This window comes from Onychomys torridus, chromosome 2 (genome assembly GCF_903995425.1).
Source record: "Onychomys torridus chromosome 2, mOncTor1.1, whole genome shotgun sequence".
Classification (NCBI taxonomy): Eukaryota; Metazoa; Chordata; class Mammalia; order Rodentia; family Cricetidae; genus Onychomys; species Onychomys torridus.
The window spans coordinates 123,893,627-123,911,442 of NC_050444.1; the positions used below are offsets into that span (position 1 = coordinate 123,893,627).

A 17,816-nucleotide genomic window follows, 5' to 3' on the forward strand; every position below is an offset into this window, starting at 1 on the left:
GGTTAAAAACACATTTCTCCATATTTTTAGCAATTCAAGAATCTATTTACATTTATTTATTTATTTTAGCTTTAGTAGGAAGTGAGTGCTCTTTCTCTTCTTTATTAATGTGTACGTGTGTATAGTGGGTGGGTGTGCAGCATGTGTAAAGGTCATGACAACTTTGTGGGGTTAGTTCTCTCCTTGGACCCTTGCACTCACTCTGGGACTTGAACTAAGGTCATCAGGAATGCATGGCAGGCACCTTTACCCACTGAGCCGTCTTACTTACTGGCCGTCAGAAGTGCATATTCTTCTGATCTAGATCACCTACTTATTGAACAGATCATCAGTGAGAAAGGGAACTCTGCCCAGACTCATGGCACTTGTGCCCATGGCTTCCTACCGCTGGGGCCTTGCCATACCCCAGTCTGTCAATGCAGAGGTGAAAAATGTACTCAAGGCCCTGGCTCATCTCCCACTCACAGTGTGACTTAAGGCACAAAGCAGTTTCTTTCAGAAACACCAGCTTGTCATCTGTGGAATGGGTGAGGATTCCAACCCCAAGGAGCCACTCTCCCAACTGCAACCTAGGGAAAGGCTTGGTAGGAGAGGGTACCCTTTCCTCTGCCACCAGGGAGGTAGCCTGGGATGGGAGTGTCACAGGGGAGGGAACAGCCTTGGCAAAGCCTTTTGCTGTCCCTGCCTCCCCCTAGCTGCCCTTGGTGACAAGGCAGAGGACCTACACTGAGCTCTCTTTACTCTACCCCAGTTCCGGGACATGAGTGTTGGAGCCATGAACAAGATCTTCCCCCAGGTAAAAGCTGCCAGAGCCTGAACTGGCTCCTGACCTAGGGGGCCAGCTGGAGGGAGTGCCCTGGGACCTACGGTTACCTTCGTCTGCCCTGGGGACTCACACTCCAAGTGGGAGCCAAGAGTGCTAATAGGCAGACAGAAGCCCAGGGGCGTTAGGGCATCATCTCTAGGAGGACCTGCCTGAGTCCATTTGAAGGACGAAGGAGTAGGTACTGGGTAGAAGCCACACACTGCATGGGCGAAGTGTGGAAACGTGAAGCCGGCAGATGAGTCTGGGCTATGAGGGACCAGCGGTTTGCCCAGTCTGCTTCTGGTCTCTTGGGCAGGGAGATTCCGAGAGCCACGCTCCTGCTGGAAAGCAAGCCCGCCCTGGAGGGGAAGGTAAGAACGGAGGTGTAAGTCAGGCTGGGTGCTGTGGGTCTGTCCCCAAGGCTTCTACCATGGCTCCTCTACCCCAATGTAGACAGTAGTGGTGTCTGCTCTCACCTTCCGCCCAGCTGTACGGACAGCCACTTGCTGGATAGAGCTGTTCATTCTCTCTGGCTCCCAGCATTTTCTGAGTGGCTACATTGTGTCTTTTACCTGCTAGACCGCCACACTGAACCTGTGACACCAAGGACCTCTGAATCAACCTCTGGACCCTATCTATGCTTGATCTGGGCAGTTCTGTTGACCTTAGGATAGAGTGTTAGGATCACACATTTGTACCTATATTTCCCCCATTCCTGTGTGGCTGGGACCTTCATGAGGTAAGGAGGGTGTACCTACGTACTGAATGTCTCCCTGGGCCCCATCTTGGCCCTCGGTTGAGCAAGGAGGAAAAGAATAGCTATGGAGGATCTGCCTGGGATGCCTGGAGTAGCAGACCTTGCTTTCAGGACAGCCCTGGGTGAGTTGGGTCCTAGAGGCTAAGAGAAGTTAGGTGATCGGGTCAAGGTAATACAGCTTGACCCTCAGGGTCTTCCTGGCTCTGTGCTGATGGCTATTTCCAAGTTGGAGGTGTGGCTTTTTTTCCTTTGTCCCGGGTGGGCAGCAGCTAAGGAGCTTCTGGATTTAAAGTGGGCATCTCCACATGCGAAGAGCTCTGCCTGGGAGTCTAGTCTTGCCTGTAACCCCACCTCACACACAATGTGTACTGCACAAATATTTGAGGAGCAGCCACTTGGCTGGCCAGAAGTCTCTCCTGCCCAGTTTCAACACCGTCTCCCTGGTGACCCAAGTTTACCCTGTGTTTGCTGACCACAAAGGAGCCACCAACTAGGGCTGTAGGTTGATAGGTTTTAGCTGTACAGTGTGCTTCCTGTTGGTATATTGTCTCCTCTGCTGACCTACACCCTCATGCCTTCATCCTCACTAGCCACCCGCCAGGCCTCTCCTCCCACACCCTCTGCCTGCCCCAACCTATCAATCAGCTGGTTTTCCTGAGGCCCTGCATCACTCGAGGCTCCCCAGAGCCCTGTCCACACTTCCTCAGCCATCCTTTCATTTGACAGGCTCAGGTCTTGCCGGCAGGAAACATGAGTGCTGTGAATTAAATAACCCAAATCAGCGCCTTTCCTGGAACTCACTTGGTAGCCCAGGCTGGCCTCGAACTCATGGAGATCTCTGCCTGGCTTTGCCTCCCAAGTGCTGGGATTAAAGGCGTGCGCCACTGCCGCCGCCACCACCACCACCACCACCCGGCTCCTGCCCCTGCCCTTTTGTGACCTGGCACAGAGACCAAGTCTCCACTCTGCTCCCTACAATGTCTGGGTTTCCAACCGTAGCTGCGAACTCTCCGAGGCCAAGGAAAGCTACTTTCATATCTTCCACGGAGCAAGGCGCCCAGGAGCTCCTTCATAAAGCTGCTTTGCTTCATTTTGCAAGCAAGCAAGCATTCGGGGAGTTAAGCCAGGCATAGTGGCGCATGCCAATGCTTCCAGCACTTTGGAGGTGAAGGCAGGCAGATCTCTGTGAGTTTGAAGTCAGCCTGGTCTACATAGTGAGTTCCAGGACAGCCAGAGCTATACAGTGAGACCCTGTCTTGAAAAATAAAATGGGGCTGGAGAGAAAGAAAGAGAGAGAAAGAAAGAAAGAAAGAAAGAAAGAGAGCACAAAAAAGAATTAGGGGAGCCCAGCACAATTCTAGAGGATGGGGACATCTGCCAGCTACTCCCATCACTGCTGTTTCCACAGTGCCTGGGTGAGAGCTTGACACACGGTAGATGCACAGTAAAGACTTAACTCACAACAGCACCTGCTGTTTCAGAGTAAACATTCAACAACTAGCCCCATCATGGCACCACTGAGGCACAGAAAAGCGAAGTTCTCACTGTGTGGCCAGCTAGGAACTGATGGAACTGGACTCCAGGCAACATTCTGGATGGTACTAGAACAGATTTTAAGTTGGAATTGAGGAAAAGGTCTGGCTTTGGGCATCAAACAGGTATCCTGCCTCAGCCCAGGACAGGGTAACCGGGACCTTGCTTTCTTTAAGCCCCAGTCTGTCATCCACAGAAATAAAGGGCTTTTGTGAAAAATAGAAATGGCGGCTGTGATGAACCTGTGGTCGTTTCTTTCATGGTACAGACTGGGTACACAGATGTCTGCTGTCCTAGTCCCCTGGTCATGAGGATAGACCAGGCAGGACAGAAGGGAAGACAACCTCTGGGAGCAGAGGCTAGCCAGCAGTGGCACTTGGTGATGGGGAGGACAGGCAGGACCAGAGAGAGTCACGGAGGTCTTAGGAGGGCTTCTAGCCCTAAGGCTCCCTGACGGGACACACACACACACACACACACACACACACACACACACACACACACACACACACAGCCTGCAGGGCTGGGTGGGGGCTGGGGGGATCCCTGCACCTCTTCACTGTCTTCCCCTCCACAGGCTGTGGGCCCTGCCGCTCGCGCCGCGGGGCCTGCCTCTCGGCCCTCCTGGTGCTCCTGCTGGCCGTGCTGGCCGCCTTGCTTGTCGTGGCTGCTGTCCTTGGACATCCACCCGGCATACCAGGTCAGGGTGGTGAGAGGGAGGCATGGAGCCTCAGGGACCTGGGAAACCTAGCCCAGACCAGCTTCTCCCTCTAGTGTCTTGAGGCTCCTTAAGGGGCAAACACAGATACCTGTGCATGTATGGACACAGGTTAGAGAGGCCTACGGCACATCCTTGACATGCATTGTTTTAAATTTTTTCTTTTAATTTTTAAAATTTAGTTAAAATATATATGAGTGTTCTGCATGCATATGTGTCTATACACCACTTGTGTGCCTGGGGCCCAGGGAGGACCGAAGATGATGTCAGACCCCCTGCAACTGTAGTTAACAGATCATTGTAAGCCTCCAGGTGGATGCTGGGAATCGAACCTAGGTCCTCTGGAAGAGCAACAAGTGCTCTTAAGCACTGAGCCATCTCTCCAGCCCCAACATGCACTACTGAGAGGTCCTGGTTTTGCTGTTACTTCCTCTAAGAAACTCTCTCTGACCCCTGAGCTGGGCTCGGAGCTTCCTCAGCCCCACAGCCAATGCACTTCCTAGTCCCCTCATCTGACCACCCTGGGTGGTGCTCTCAACCACAGGCCAGGTTGTGTTCAAAGCTTTCCTGTGGTCTGGCTGCAGCAGTGAACCACCCGATGCAGCCCCACCCTCAGGGAGCAGTTTAGAGGACCATATAGGCTTGATCAAATAAACACCCAAGGGCAGGTCTAATCGGGGATCAGGGGTTGGAACCAAGGCTCTCATCCAATCAGTGGTGGGACTCAGGGTGGGAAGCATCTTGGGGAGTGAAAGAGACCTGCGGTGGGAAGGGAAAGTGGAGATTGGTCCTGAGGTAGGAAGCATACGGAGAAGGAAAGATGGAAAGAAGACAGTGGATGTGAGTGTATGGGGTCAGGTGCCCCGGACCTTAAAAAGCTGCACTTGGGAAGGTGGCCATGTTCCAGGAGCCGGGGGAAGAGACTGTCCCAACCTTCTTCCTTGATTTCTGAGAGATGGCTCCATGGCCAGGCAGTGCCACGGGAAGGGTAAAATCACAGCATTCCACCTGACAGAGCAGAAGGAGGAGCTGCAGCCACGGGCCTGTGTGTGCAAGTGTATGTGCATGTGTGTCAGTGCTTGTGAGCATGCAGATGCTTGACTGTGCATGTGTGTGCGAGAGCCCATGGCCATGCAGATGTCTGTCTGTGTTCATGTGTGTGTGTGAATGCTCGTATGTTGTTGGGCTTTGTTTTGTTTTTGTTTTTTACACTCTTTACTCTTTGGGGGCCTACCTCCAACTACCAAATAAATACACAGAGACTTATTCTTACTTATGAATGCCTGGCCTTAGCTTGGCTTGTTTCTAGCCAGCTTTTCTTAAATTATCCATCTACCTTTGCCTCTGGGCTTTTACCTTTCTCTATTCTAATCCCTTTCTTTCCTTCTTACTCCATGGCTGGTTGTGTGGCTGGGTGCCTGGCCCCTGGCATCCTCTCTCCTTTTCTCACTACCTCCTCTTCTTCCTTCTTCTCCTATTTATCCTCTGCCTGCCAGCCCCACCTATCCCTCTCTCCTGCCTTGCTATTGGCCATTCAGCTTTTTATTAGACCAATCAGGTGTTTTAGACAGGCAAAGTAACACAGCTTCACAGAGTTAAACAAACGCAACATGAAAGAATGCAACACATCTTCACATCATTAAACAAATATTCCACAGCATAAACAAATGTAACACATCTTCAACTAATATTCCACAATACCCATATGTGTGCAGGCACCTGCCTGCCTATGTGCGTGTCAGTCTATCTGTGTACATGTGTGTCCGTATAAGTGCACATGTCTGTGTGTGCATCTGTTGTCTCCATGCATGTGCAGGAAGGTGCAGCTGTGTCCATATGAATGTGTTCATTTTCCTGACTGCATCTGTGACAGTGTGTGTGCCTAAGGGTGTCTCCTATGACTAGCTGAGGTAGGTAGCTCTGGGAATTGAGACATGACTCACACTGGCACAAATACACTGACGGGCCTGCTGCTTCCCCTCCCCCATTCACACATGTGCCCACAGGCACAGTCTGTGACTTCCATCTCCTTAGTTTCTCCTTTAAATCTTGGGGCTACCCCTAGGGGTGAGTGTTTTTCCTCCTCTGGGAGGGTTTAAGCATACCACTTCTCAGCAGTACTTGGAGGAACAATAAAAATATGGAAGTTCGCAGACTCTTGAGGTATGCCCAGTTAGAAGGGATTGTGACATTCTGTCCCCAGACGGCACAAATATACAATTTGCAACAGGCTAAACTGGTTCCAGGAGATCCATCATTAAAGCCATGTGGATGATGGCACACTGACCTCAATGCTTTCTGTGTGAGCAAACCAGGGAGGCACCCTGCACACCCTGTGATCCACAGCGTCTAGAACTATCATGTTGTCCCCCACATTCCACACACCCCTGGGGCTAGGCTCTCACCTCTGTTTTGTAGACAAAGGACCTAGGCTTGAGGGACAGGATCACCTGTGCCTACCATGAGTGGAAACGGCAGAGTGGCAGCTTCATCTCCACAGATGCCATGGAGTTTAGGGTCTCCCCGCTGCCCTAGGTCCTCCAGGAGCTCAAAGGGGCTCCCTGGGGGACCCTGTGCAGTGTCCACCTAGCCCATCTCAAGGTTGCCTGTATGAGCACCACCTCCACTCTAGGGCCTCTCTTGCCCCTACAGAGACCCAGTCCTGTGTGACAATGACCAACAGGACGGGCTTCTTATGCCATGACCGAAGGCACTGCATCCCAGCCCACGGGGTGTGTGATGGCATTCGCACCTGTCCCCACGGTGAAGATGAGGATGAAAGTTTGTGCCGTGAGTACCCCCGCAGTTCCGTGTCCCTGTTCATTCCTGCACAATCGCCTTAACTCTCCTTGCAGCTCTGTGGAACATTCTTAGGCACTGCCCCCATGCCCCCATGCCCCCATGCCCCCATGCCTATAGTGACAGGCTGCCTTAGCCAAGACCTTCCGCTGTACACTGAGGGAGCTCCACTCCTCAGCATCGGTGGCCGCCCTTCAGGGCAGGGTTCACATACTACCTCTTCCTGGAAGCCTTCCCTGACTCCTGCTGGAGGTCGAGTCCTTCCTTAGGCTCCTATAGACCCTTGCCTCCCTATGTCTTGGCCCTAGTCACACTGACCTCACATCTGCCACCCCATTAGGCTATGAATGCCTCTGTGGCAGTCTGTCCCAGTCTGCTTGATAGTGGAGTTCCAGTTGCTGGGACAAGGGTAGCCGGAATGACTTGCTGGGTGAATGAATCAGAAGGCCCTGAAACACCTGTATTTAGGAGAGAGGAGCCTGGCTGTGTAGAATTAACATGAAGCATGAATGACCGAGGAGACTCACAGGAGGGTGAGAGCTCTGAGCTGGAGGCAGGGGTTGGGATTCTAAAGAATCATTTAGCCCAAATCCAGGAGTGGTAGTCACACCATAATCTCATTACTTGGAAGGTGGATGTAGGAGGATCAGGAGTCCAAGGTCATCCTTGGCTACACTGCAAGTTTCAGGCCAGCCTGGGCTACATGAGACCCTGTCTCAATAACAACAAAAAGGTCAGCTGGCCCACACACTCCAGCTCCTATCCCAAGTGCTGCCCCAGCAAGTGCAACAGAGACCACCCAGCCTCCGCTTAAATGCTTCTAGGATGGGCAGTTCACTACACAAGGCTGGCCTAGGGTTGTGTGAATTTGGGTCACCCTGTACACTACTACCTGACCTGGAAGCTACTTTGGAACTCTGGGGCCTAAGTGTAAGGAATCTGGGTTCTACCTGCTATGTCCTGATGAGAGGAGGTTTCCTGACAGGAAAGAACTTGACCGTGGATGAAGGTGGTGAGTAAGCAGGGGTGGCAAGGAGGACTTCTGTAGATAGCACATGCAGTGCTGAGGGTGGGGACGTGCTGGAGGAGTGAGGACATACACAAGACTGAGCGTGGGGATATACAAGGGCTGGGTAGGGAGTGCAGATGCTCTCCGGGCCTCTTGCCACCCAACAAGAGGTACCCAGAGCTGGTCTGGACCCAGAGCTGGTCTGGGGATTTAGCTCAGTGGTAGAGCGCTTGCCTAGCAAGCACAAGGCCCTGGGTTCGATCCTCAGCTCCAGGAAAAAAAAAAAAAAAAAAAGAGGTACCCAGAGCAAGAACACTCCACTCCTTGGACCCGACCTCTTCCTCGGAGACTTCCTGTGCCCTTTCCAGAACGGATTGGGAGACCCTGAGTGCACTGATGCCAGGTTAGACTGATCGAGCTGCAGGTGGCTGGGGTGCTGTGGTCAGAGGGGAACTTCGTCCTGCCCCATGTGTTCCCCTCTAGGAGATGTGCCCCAGAGCCTCCCCAGTTTCCTCCTGGCCCACTGTGGAAACCCAGCCTCGTGGATCTACTCAGACCAGAAATGTGATGGCACCAACAACTGTGGGGACTGCTCGGATGAAATGAGCCCAGGTGGGGTCTGGGCACGGGTGGGCGTGGTCCGGGCACGGATGGGCGGGGTCTGGGCACAGGTGGGTGGGAGCACAGTGGGCCGGAGCGGGCAGCCAGGCCATGGTCAGGGGAAGAGGCTGAGCAGGACCTGAGTCCCCTGCAGGCTTTCTCTGCATCCTGGGAAGGAGTTTTCCACTCCCACTTGAACACCTCTGGGTAGAGGTGCTGGGTATGAGAGGCTCTCCTGTGGAGGGGACTTGTCTCCAGGATGCTAACTGGACACCAGGGCACTGAGGGGCACTGAGCAAAGACACTGCCCTACCTTTCTGGGTCTGAGCCTTCTGTCCTGGGCACATTCCAGCAACCCTGTGAGGAGGGCAGGACAGGACTCAAGACCCCAATTCATTTGTGGGCAATCTCAAGCGTCAAGAAGGGAACAGATGTGGCAGGAAGGGAGTGTGGAGTCCAGAGACCTGCTCTAGACTTCCTTAAACCCTCTCCCCAGCACTGGGGAGGTGCTCAGGGCTTGCTGCACAATGTGAGGACCCAAATTCCATCCCTAGGACCCACACGCTAGAAAGGGAGAAGTGACTACAGGCTCTCTGACTTCCACATGCCATGTGCATACCACGTCAGGTACACATGCACACACACAATAACTAAATGGAATTGATTTTTTTATTTTAATTTTAATCTTTTGGTTTTTTTAAGACAGGGTTTCTCTGTGTAGCTTTGCACCATTCCTGGAACTCGCTTTGGAGACCAGGCTGGCCTCAAACTCACAGAGATCCACCTGCCTCTGCCTCCTGTGTGCCTGGCTGGAATTAAAAAATTTTAAGGTAGGGTGCTGAAAATGTAGTTCAGTTGGTAGACTGCCTGCCTAGTGTGCATGAAGCCCAGCACCACATAAGTGAGGCATGGTGGTACATTCCTATAGTCCCAATACTCAGAGTGGAGGCAGGAGGGGCAGAGGGCAAAGTCTTCTTTAGCTGAACAGTTAAAGGCCAGCTTGAGACCCTCTCTCAAGAGACAAAAGGCGAGGAACAATTGAGAAACACACTGCAGACCTTAAGCCTCCATACAAACACACATATACATACATGAGCATGCATCCATCTGTGTGTCTATGTGTGTGTATACACACATGCACACACATTGTATCCCCAGTGTTAAATCAACAAACATGGTCTGAGCACTGTTGAGGGAGGCCTGTGCCAGATTCTGGAAAATGATACTCAGGAGCCAGACACATCTCCAGGGCTACATCATGTTGATGCCAAAAGGAAGTGCTGGGGCCCTGGAGGAATCCACGGACTTCTCAGAAAAGGCTTCCCCAGAACACGCTGCTGAGAACAGGGGCCAACAGTCAGGGATGGTGTGTAAAGAGGAATGTTGGAGCCATGGGCACCGGGCAAGGGACAGAAGGGAGTCACTATGGCAGGATCAGAATGAAGCAGGAAGCTGAGCTGGGCAAAGCAGTTTCTACACATCCATCAGTATCTGAGCTCTGCCTCGTTCCTTTTACTCAACAACTGAGCAGATGGAACCCGAGGCTTAGACAGGGTGAGCAGGTCACACAACCTATGAGTTATGGCGTTCAAGTCTCTCCGCTGCAGAGAAACCGGGAACATAGTCACCCCACACTAGGTGGCCTAAGGCGACAGGAGCTATGGCATGGTGCAGGGCTGGAGAGTGCCCTGGTGTGTGCAGAGCCCAGGGCTGCCCAGCAGATGCTTCTTCCCCTGGCTCTTGTCTCCCCAGTGACTGTGTGCCCACCTTGTGGCCCGGGATGGTGGCGCTGCACTCCGACTGTCTTCAAGTACTGCAGCTGTATCCCGAGGGTCCTGTGCCGGGACCACGTGCAGCACTGTTGGGACTGGTCAGATGAGTACTTCTGTCCTGGACCCTGAGTAAAGGACCCTCCTCCCTCCACAGCATGGAAGACACCTTTCACCAGAGCACCAAACCCTAGACCGCAAGGGCAGCACGGAACCTCTGACATCATCCAGGGACAGCCTCCCACTCTCTCTAAATAGGAATTACCTTTCCCCTTTTCAAGGCTCTCAGCCTCTACTTGGGCACCTCCAATGACAAGGGGCTCACTACCATGTTAGACAGCTTCTAACAAAGATGAGCTGAGTCTGCCTCCATCATTTTAGGCCTGTCTATGGGACCACACAGAGGAAATATGCTCCTTGGCTCCAGGGCAGGCCTGAAGGTTCCAATCTTGTTACCGTTTGGAGAGACAGATAAATAAATGTGTGTGTGGCTTAAATGCCAAGCAGAGTTTAGCCCCAGTGGATAGAAAACAAAGTACACACATTCACCATCCATTTGGTGCCCTAGGCAGAACTGCTGAGATCTAAGGCCACTGGAGCATGTTGCTCAACTCACCAGCAGTGCCCAGTTGACCACATGGGACTGACTGCACATGGGACTGCACGTGGTATCCTTCTAGTGCCCCAGTCTCTTGTGGCTGGAGAATGGGGGGCCCGGAGAGAGGATCAATGCCTTCAGCCTTGGCTCTGCTTCACCCCACACTCCCCTGCAGGTTTGCATTTTGGTCCTGAAGCCAGAGTGAGCCATCCTCCTGAGTTTCTTCTAGCTTCACAGCACCTAGGCAGGCAAGGGCGGATGTACTCTTAGACAGATGGGGAAACTGAGGCCCAGGGGATAACTTGCCCAGGGTCAACACTGGAACTGGGACTCAAAGTGAGTCTCAAAGTCAGTTTGTGGAACTCTGACCTTGAACTTAGGGCCTTCCCCACTATTAAGGAATATAGCCACACCTCAGCTGGGGGGAATCTGTGGGCAGGGGGTGACTATAAAGAGATAACTTGGGTTGGGGATTTAGCTCAGAGGTAGAGCCCTGGGTTCGGTCCTCAGCTCTGAAAAAAGAAAAAAATATAGGTAGCTGGAGGGACCAAAAGTAACTTGTCCTAATCCTGAAAGAGAAACTTGGGATCCAGCTATGGAGGGCCCCTGTTGGAAGACACAGAGATAACCCACTAGAAATTAATAAAACTGGTTTTCTATGTTAGTGTCTTATAAGGTTTGAACTGAAAATGGCACCCAAGGAGCCGGTGAGCTCTGGCCATCATTAGTTCTTTGACTAATTTGTGCATTCATTCAGCAGCCATTTCTGAACCAAGCTGGGAGCTGGGCCCCCAGAGAAGAGGCCTGGGTCCCAGCACAGGAGCAGTGTGAGGCCTTGTGGGGAACCCATGTCACCCCAGGCAGGGATGAGTGAGGCAAGCGGGGATGCTAGGCCCCAGTGGCCCGCTTGAGGGATGTCCAGCCTTAGCTTGACCCTTCAGCTGGGTTTCTCTGCAGAAGGCAGGGGTTGTCTTCAGGAGGAGGGACATTCCCTGTGAGCCACAAGACAGTTCTCCTCAACCGTGGACAGTCCGAGTGGCTGGAGCGGCCAAAGCATGGGCATACGTGAAAAACAAAGATATTATGAAGATTATCACTTCATAATAAGAGTGCCGGAGACTCAGACAAGCTAAAGCAAGTCAATTTATTTAACAATCTTGCAAGGCATCATCAGCCCGGAATGGCAGGCTCGCCTCGTGAGTGCAGCGAGCATTTATAACCCAAGTGTGTGACCCTTCCTCTCTTTTGTGAGTAGTCAGGAGGGCACAGTCTCACAGACCATCGAGAGCATTTATAACCCCTAGTACATGACCCTTCTCTCTTTTGTGGGTAATCAGGAGGGCACAGTCTCACAGACCATCGAGGTTTAATCTGACCCTCTCTCCTTCACATTTGTTTTTTTTCTCAGCAAAAACTTTGCCTGGGTTCATCTGTTTTATATCCTGTAGCACGAATCTTAAAAGTTCTTATTAATAAAACAAACCAGGAGCCAGGTACTGGGGTCAACGCTGGAAGATCAGAGAAGCAGAACAAGACACAGTCACCTCACTTTGCCAGTTCCTCAACTGATCCTGTTTCCTCAGACTGGAAGCCTCTCAGTCCTCATCCAAATGAATCTCAGCTGAACTGCTTCTCGAAAGCCTGAATGTTTAATGAGCCTAGTTCCTGGTTTTCACACTTACATACCTTTCTGCTGTCACTCCCTGGGATTAAAGGCTCACTTCTTGAGATTAAAGTCGAGTGTCACAGTGCCTGGCTGTTTCCAATGTGGCCTTGAACTCACAGAGATCCAGAGGGATTTCTGCCTCTGGAATGCTAGGATTAAAGGCATGAATGCCACCATTTTCTAGCCTCTGTATCTAGTGGCTGTTCTGTTCTCTGACCCCAGAGAAGTTTATTAGGGTGCACAATATTTCAGGGAACACAATACCACCACAATACCCTGTTTATTTTAAGGCGTATCAGATGTGTTCAGGCAAGCTTGGCTATGAGTAATTTTCTATTCTAAACAGGTATGGACAGGGGTGGGTAGCTTAGCAGAGTTTGGATAGGGGTATGTAGACAAGCGGGCATTAGCAGAGGGCCAGCATTTTCTGGTCAGTTTGCACTGGGTTTCAGTTGACTCAAGTTGATTCATTGGAAAATGAATCATCAAGATTTTTCTCACAAGGTGGGGGACAGACACAGTAGTGGGCAGAGGATTCATCCTGCAGGCAGTGAGGTGACATCTGGGAGATTAAACCAGGAACATGGACTGTTTTGACAGTATCTAAAACCTGTCAGCCGGGCAGTGGTGGCACATGCCTTTAATCCCAGCACTCGGGAGGCAGAGGCAGGCGGGTCTTTGTGAGTTCAAGGCCAGCCTGGTCTACCGAGCAAGATCCAGGAAAGGTGCAAAGCTACACAGAGAAACCCTGTCTCGAAAAACAAACAAACAAACAAACAAACAAACAAATAAATAAAACCTGTCTCTTGCTGGACAGTGGTGGCACTCACCTTCAATCCAACACTTGGGAGGCAGAGACAGGCGAATCTCTGAGTTCGAGACCAGGACAACCACAGCTACACAGAGAAACCCTGTCTTGAAGGACTTCAAAATAAAATAATAAAACCTGTCTCTGGGTGCCTTGGGAGGTAGTGAATAAAGTGTTTTCTCTGCATGACGGCCTGGGCTTGGATTTTCAGCACTCACATGCAAGGCAGGTGTGGGGTGGCATCTCTATCTCCAGTGCTTGTGGCGCAAGTGTGCAGAGACAGGCAGGTCCTGGGGGCTGACTGGCCAGCCGTCGACCTGATGAACTCTGGTTCAGTGGGAGGCCCTTTCTCAAAAGACAAGGTAGCGTTACAGTGAGACAGCACAGTGGGGAAAGCTGCCTGCTGCCAAGCCTGATACCTGAGTTTGATTCCTAGGACCCACAAGAAGAGCACAAATAAACAAAGAGAGACAAACAGGGCCTTGTCCTTCTGACATGTGTGTCCACACAGCCACACAGAAACGAAATAAATGGAAATATAAATAAGGTGGAGAGGGGTTTTTGAAGACACTCAGTGTCAACTTCTGGCCTCCATATGTGCATGCAAGAACACACACATTCATGCACACATGTACCACACACAATAAATCAAATGATTAATTAAAGCCTATCAGAAAGAGGCCAGGCAGCGTGTCTATCACTGCGACGTGGAGGACACAGCAGCTTGTGCAGCCTGACATTTGTGGACCACCTCACTGTTGTGTGCCGTCTCAGGGTGTCTTCAAAGGCCGACTAATCAAAGTGGAGGCCTGAGCAGGGGCCTGCAGGGAACCCAGCCTGGGAGCAGGCAGGGAAAGGCACACAGGTGGGTGTGGGCAGGAGCAGGGCACCGGCAGAGGAGCGCCTGGCCGCTGGAGGAGCATGGTAGTCCCAGTGCCTCAAGTGGGCAGAGCAGCCTTAGGGGCTGGCTTTGCAGAGAGGTCTTGGCTTCAGGCCACAGTTTGTTTTCAGCAGGAAGAATACATTGGGTTTCTTCACGTGAAGAGGACTTGGAAGAAGGCTGGGGACTAAGGAGCCAGCCAAGGCTACTCTGCAGGCTCACTGAGAGGAGGGACAAATGTAAAGGTTCGTGTGAAGACTGGGGTGCCTTGAGTGGGGCTCTCATGAGCATGAGCGGTGGGTCTGTGAGCATTTCACCCTGCACGTTCCTGTAAGGTCTCTCATCAGCCTCTCCCAGCATTCCCAATCTCCACCCCACCACCACTCCTGGACCTGGGATAGTTGCTCACACTTCCCAGCAGCACAGAGAGATGCAGTTGCTTGCCTAAAATCACACAGCTTTTAAGAGCCAGGAGTTCCAGGTGGACAGGCCCAAGTCCTGAGGCTACTGCCACCCTCTGAAGCCTTGCTCTCTCTGCCAGGTCTCTCCAGGTGGGAAGCTGGAGCCTGGCAGGTGCCACAGAAGCTGTGCAGGAGGTGGCTGGTGTTTGTTCCTTTCTTGTTTATTGGTTCTTCCCTTCATAAAGGGGAGGGTGCCATAGCCACCACCCAAACAATTCTCTATAAGGCATTCCAGGAAGATACAGGCCTGGGGCCTGGGCCAAGCTGACCCACCCCTGGCGCCAGGCCTCAGAACAGCCAGAAGGGACAGCTCAGCAGTCAGTGCCAATATTTGCCCCGACCCCGCCTCCCTGGTCCCAGCCTCAAGATCAAGGCTCTAAACACAACAGGTTCTTAGCTCTGCAAACACGAGGGGCCAGATGAATGGAATTTAAAGTGGCTCCAGCTGGGCCCCAGGGTTTGAGTGGAAAATCTGCTCTGGGTTAAGCGCCCGCCATCCTTGTTTGCTGGGGGCTCTCCTTTCATCCTTATGCTCACAGAAACCACATTGGCTAGATCCAGCAAGAGGCTCAGGCAGGCTTTTGACAAAAGAGGACACTACCTCCCAGGCAGGGCAGGGATTGGCCCAAAGCCGCATCGCCCAGTGGCTGCCGTGGGGTTCTGAGGGCCACACTAACTCCAGACACCCACTATGTATTCATGTCTGGAATGAGTCTTCTTCATAACACACACACACACACACACACACACACACACACACGCACACACACACACACACAGGGCGGGGAGAAGGGGGGGAGGGGGGCATGACAGGACATCCCGCCTCAAAAAATTGAACATACATAGTAAAAATAACTAATGATAAGTCATAGCTTCATTACTTTAGCATTTGAGAACTAGCTTTCCTTTCCTTCCTTCCTTCTTTCCTCCCTTCCTTCCTTCCTTCCTTCCTTCCTTCCTTCCTTCCTTCCTTCCTTCCTTCCTTTCTTGACACAACCTTGCTACGTGCCTCTGTCTGGCCTTGAACTCTTCCTGACTCAGTCTGCAAATACAGGGATTACAGGCATGAGCCACCAAGCCCCGTGGTGTGACTGTTGAGTAGGACAGTACTTACTTGAACACAAGCACTGCAATACCTCAGTGATGAATCTGAGGCTGGCTGGCTGGCTGGCTCAGTGAGAGAAAGGTGCTTGTGGCCAAGCCTGAAGATCGAGTTCAATCCGTAGGACTCATTGGTAGAAGGAGAGGACTGATTCAAACCAATTGTCATCTGATCTCCACAGTTTGTGAGCATGAGCTTGTACATGTGCATGCAGTAGCACGTGTGTGTAGGTAGACACACACACACACACACACACACACACACACACACACACCCCTAAGTAAATAAGACACTAAAAGAATTATCAGGAGTTTATAGTAAAAATGTATTTGTAACAGTTAAAACAAGAAATATTTTATGAAGTATTGTAAGAATATGCAATATTACTCATAAGTGGATTCTAGATATAAAGCAAAGGACAATCAGACTGCAACCCACAGAACCAGGGAGGCTGCTTAGCAGGGGGGACCCTAGGATGACTGTGGCTTATAATAAGTTTTGGTTTTACTCAATTACTGGGCAAGCCTCAGTGAAACATTTCACTATTAGGATAAGAATGTGTACTGTATCAAGCTGTTAATAGAAAGATAAATAAATAAATAAATAAAAATGAAAAAAAAAAGACTAAACAAAAAAGAATATTGCAATATTACATAGAGTTATTGTAGCTTTATTTCAAAGCATGAGAAGTGTCCAGGTATGTGTGAAAAAAAAGCATTATAACAAAACTTTTTCATTTTAGCCCCAACGCTGAAGTCCTTAGGTCAGGCCAACTGGCTGCAAGCCTCCCTTCTTCAAGCGGCCTCAGTGTTTTCTTTCAAAGCTGGTAGCATGATGTGCACAGTTTGAAGGGTAATCTGTTTACTCCACATTTACTAATTTCAGTGGTGAACTCATATTTTAAAAAGGGCTGATATTGGGGCTGAAGAGATGGTCCAGCCATCAAGAGCACTCGCTGTCCTTCAGAGGTCCTGAGTTCAATTCGCAGCACCCACATGGTGACTCACAGCCATCTGTAGAAGGATCTGATGCCTTCTTTTGGTGTGCAGGCATACATGCAGATAAAGCACTCATATACATAATAAATAAATAAATATTTAAAAAGCGATGATATTTAGGAATATATATGCACAACACATAAATACATATAAAATATATTAAAAATATGTAACAACAATTTTAAAAAGAGGGGCCATAACTTGGAAAGAGCACAAAGAGATATACATGGGAGAGTTTGGAGGGAAGAAAAAGAAGGGGGAAATGATTACATTATAATCTCAAAACAAAACAAAACAAAACAAAAAAACCAAAAAACCAGGGCTAGAGATTTAGCCTGCTTAATGTGTGAGGCCCTAAATTTCATCTTTAGTAACAAACAACACATTTTCACAGCAACATGTAGGCTGGTGTTTGTCTACACCTGGGCACCATATCTGAGTCATCTGAACATTAGAATAACAACCACAATGACTCAGCTTTTCCATCTATAAAATAAATAGTTGTTATCATGTTCTCGGGCTCTACAAGAACTCATAATTGGCAACTCTCTGGGTTAGGTTTGCATTTCCACTCACAATCTATCATTAATTTCTACAATTCTATCAAGGAAGTTCATTGTTAACCACTTTTTACAGATGAGAAGACCGAGCTAGAGGGAGATTTGCTGAGCAGCAGAAAGACTGGATTTTCTGGTTTTCAGCCTAGAACCAATCCATCTGGGCCTGAAGAATCATCTTTGAAACTTGGGAGAAAGAAATGGACAGAAGCAGGAGCGGACCTAGAGGTCAGTAAGCCTGGTGTGACCAATGGCAGGATATCCTTTCTTTCTTTCTTTCTTTCTTTCTTTCTTTCTTTCTTTCTTTCTTTCTTTCTTTCTTTCTTTCTTTCTTTCTTTCTTTCTTTCTTTCTTTCTTCCTTCCTTCCTTCCTTCCTTCCTTCCTTCCTTCCTTCCTTCCTTCCTTTCTTTTTCTGTCTGTCTGTCTGTCTCTGTCTCTCGTCTATTTTTTATTGTGTCTACATGTGTGAGTGTAGGCATGTGTAGGACATGTGTACATGTGGTGGTCAAGCACAGCTCTTAGGAATCAGTTCGATCCTGTCACTTTGTGGGATCCAGCGCTCAGACTCACACAAGCACCTCTGCCTAGTGAGACGTCTCACCAGCCCATCCTCGGAACCGTTGGATGTCGATTCTCTTTTCCAGTAGAGAGAGTGCAGCATGGCCAGGGCCTGACACCTACTGGATTAAGAATGACTAACTTGAGGTCGATATAATTCAGACAGTAAAGGCGCAGCCATGTCGGTTACGCTGGAA

At 50.4% G+C, this 17,816-nt stretch overlaps 1 protein-coding gene across 2 annotated transcripts; it reads left to right on the forward strand.

Annotated features, from left to right (window-relative positions):
* Window positions 1–775: 775 nt before the first annotated feature.
* On the forward strand, window positions 776–10,122 carry Ldlrad1 (low density lipoprotein receptor class A domain containing 1). 2 transcript variants are annotated; one of them, XM_036177352.1, is made up of 5 exons: window positions 1,062–1,176; window positions 3,673–3,795; window positions 6,466–6,603; window positions 8,105–8,233; window positions 9,974–10,122. In XM_036177352.1, exons 1-5 carry the CDS (start codon window positions 1,062–1,064, stop codon window positions 10,120–10,122), a joined length of 654 nt encoding a protein of 217 aa, XP_036033245.1. The 2 variants fall into 2 exon arrangements, with proteins under 2 accessions (XP_036033246.1, XP_036033245.1); XM_036177353.1 differs by lacking the exons at window positions 3,673–3,795; window positions 6,466–6,603 and adding an exon at window positions 776–796 and having other exon boundaries at window positions 1,122–1,176.
* The last annotated feature ends 7,694 nt before the right edge of the window (window positions 10,123–17,816 follow it).

What these genes read in the sequence shown, in the direction of transcription:
- Ldlrad1 (XM_036177352.1), top strand. Translation starts at nt 1,062, where the DNA reads ATGAGTCTGGGCTATGAGGGACCAGCGGTTTGCCCAGTCTGCTTCTGG. An exon ending in TGAGGATGAAAGTTTGTGCC is followed by an intron (nt 6,604 to 8,104) that starts GTGAGTACCCCC and finishes GTTCCCCTCTAG; the next exon opens with GAGATGTGCCCCAGAGCCTC. An exon ending in CTCGGATGAAATGAGCCCAG is followed by an intron (nt 8,234 to 9,973) that starts GTGGGGTCTGGG and finishes TTGTCTCCCCAG; the next exon opens with TGACTGTGTGCCCACCTTGT.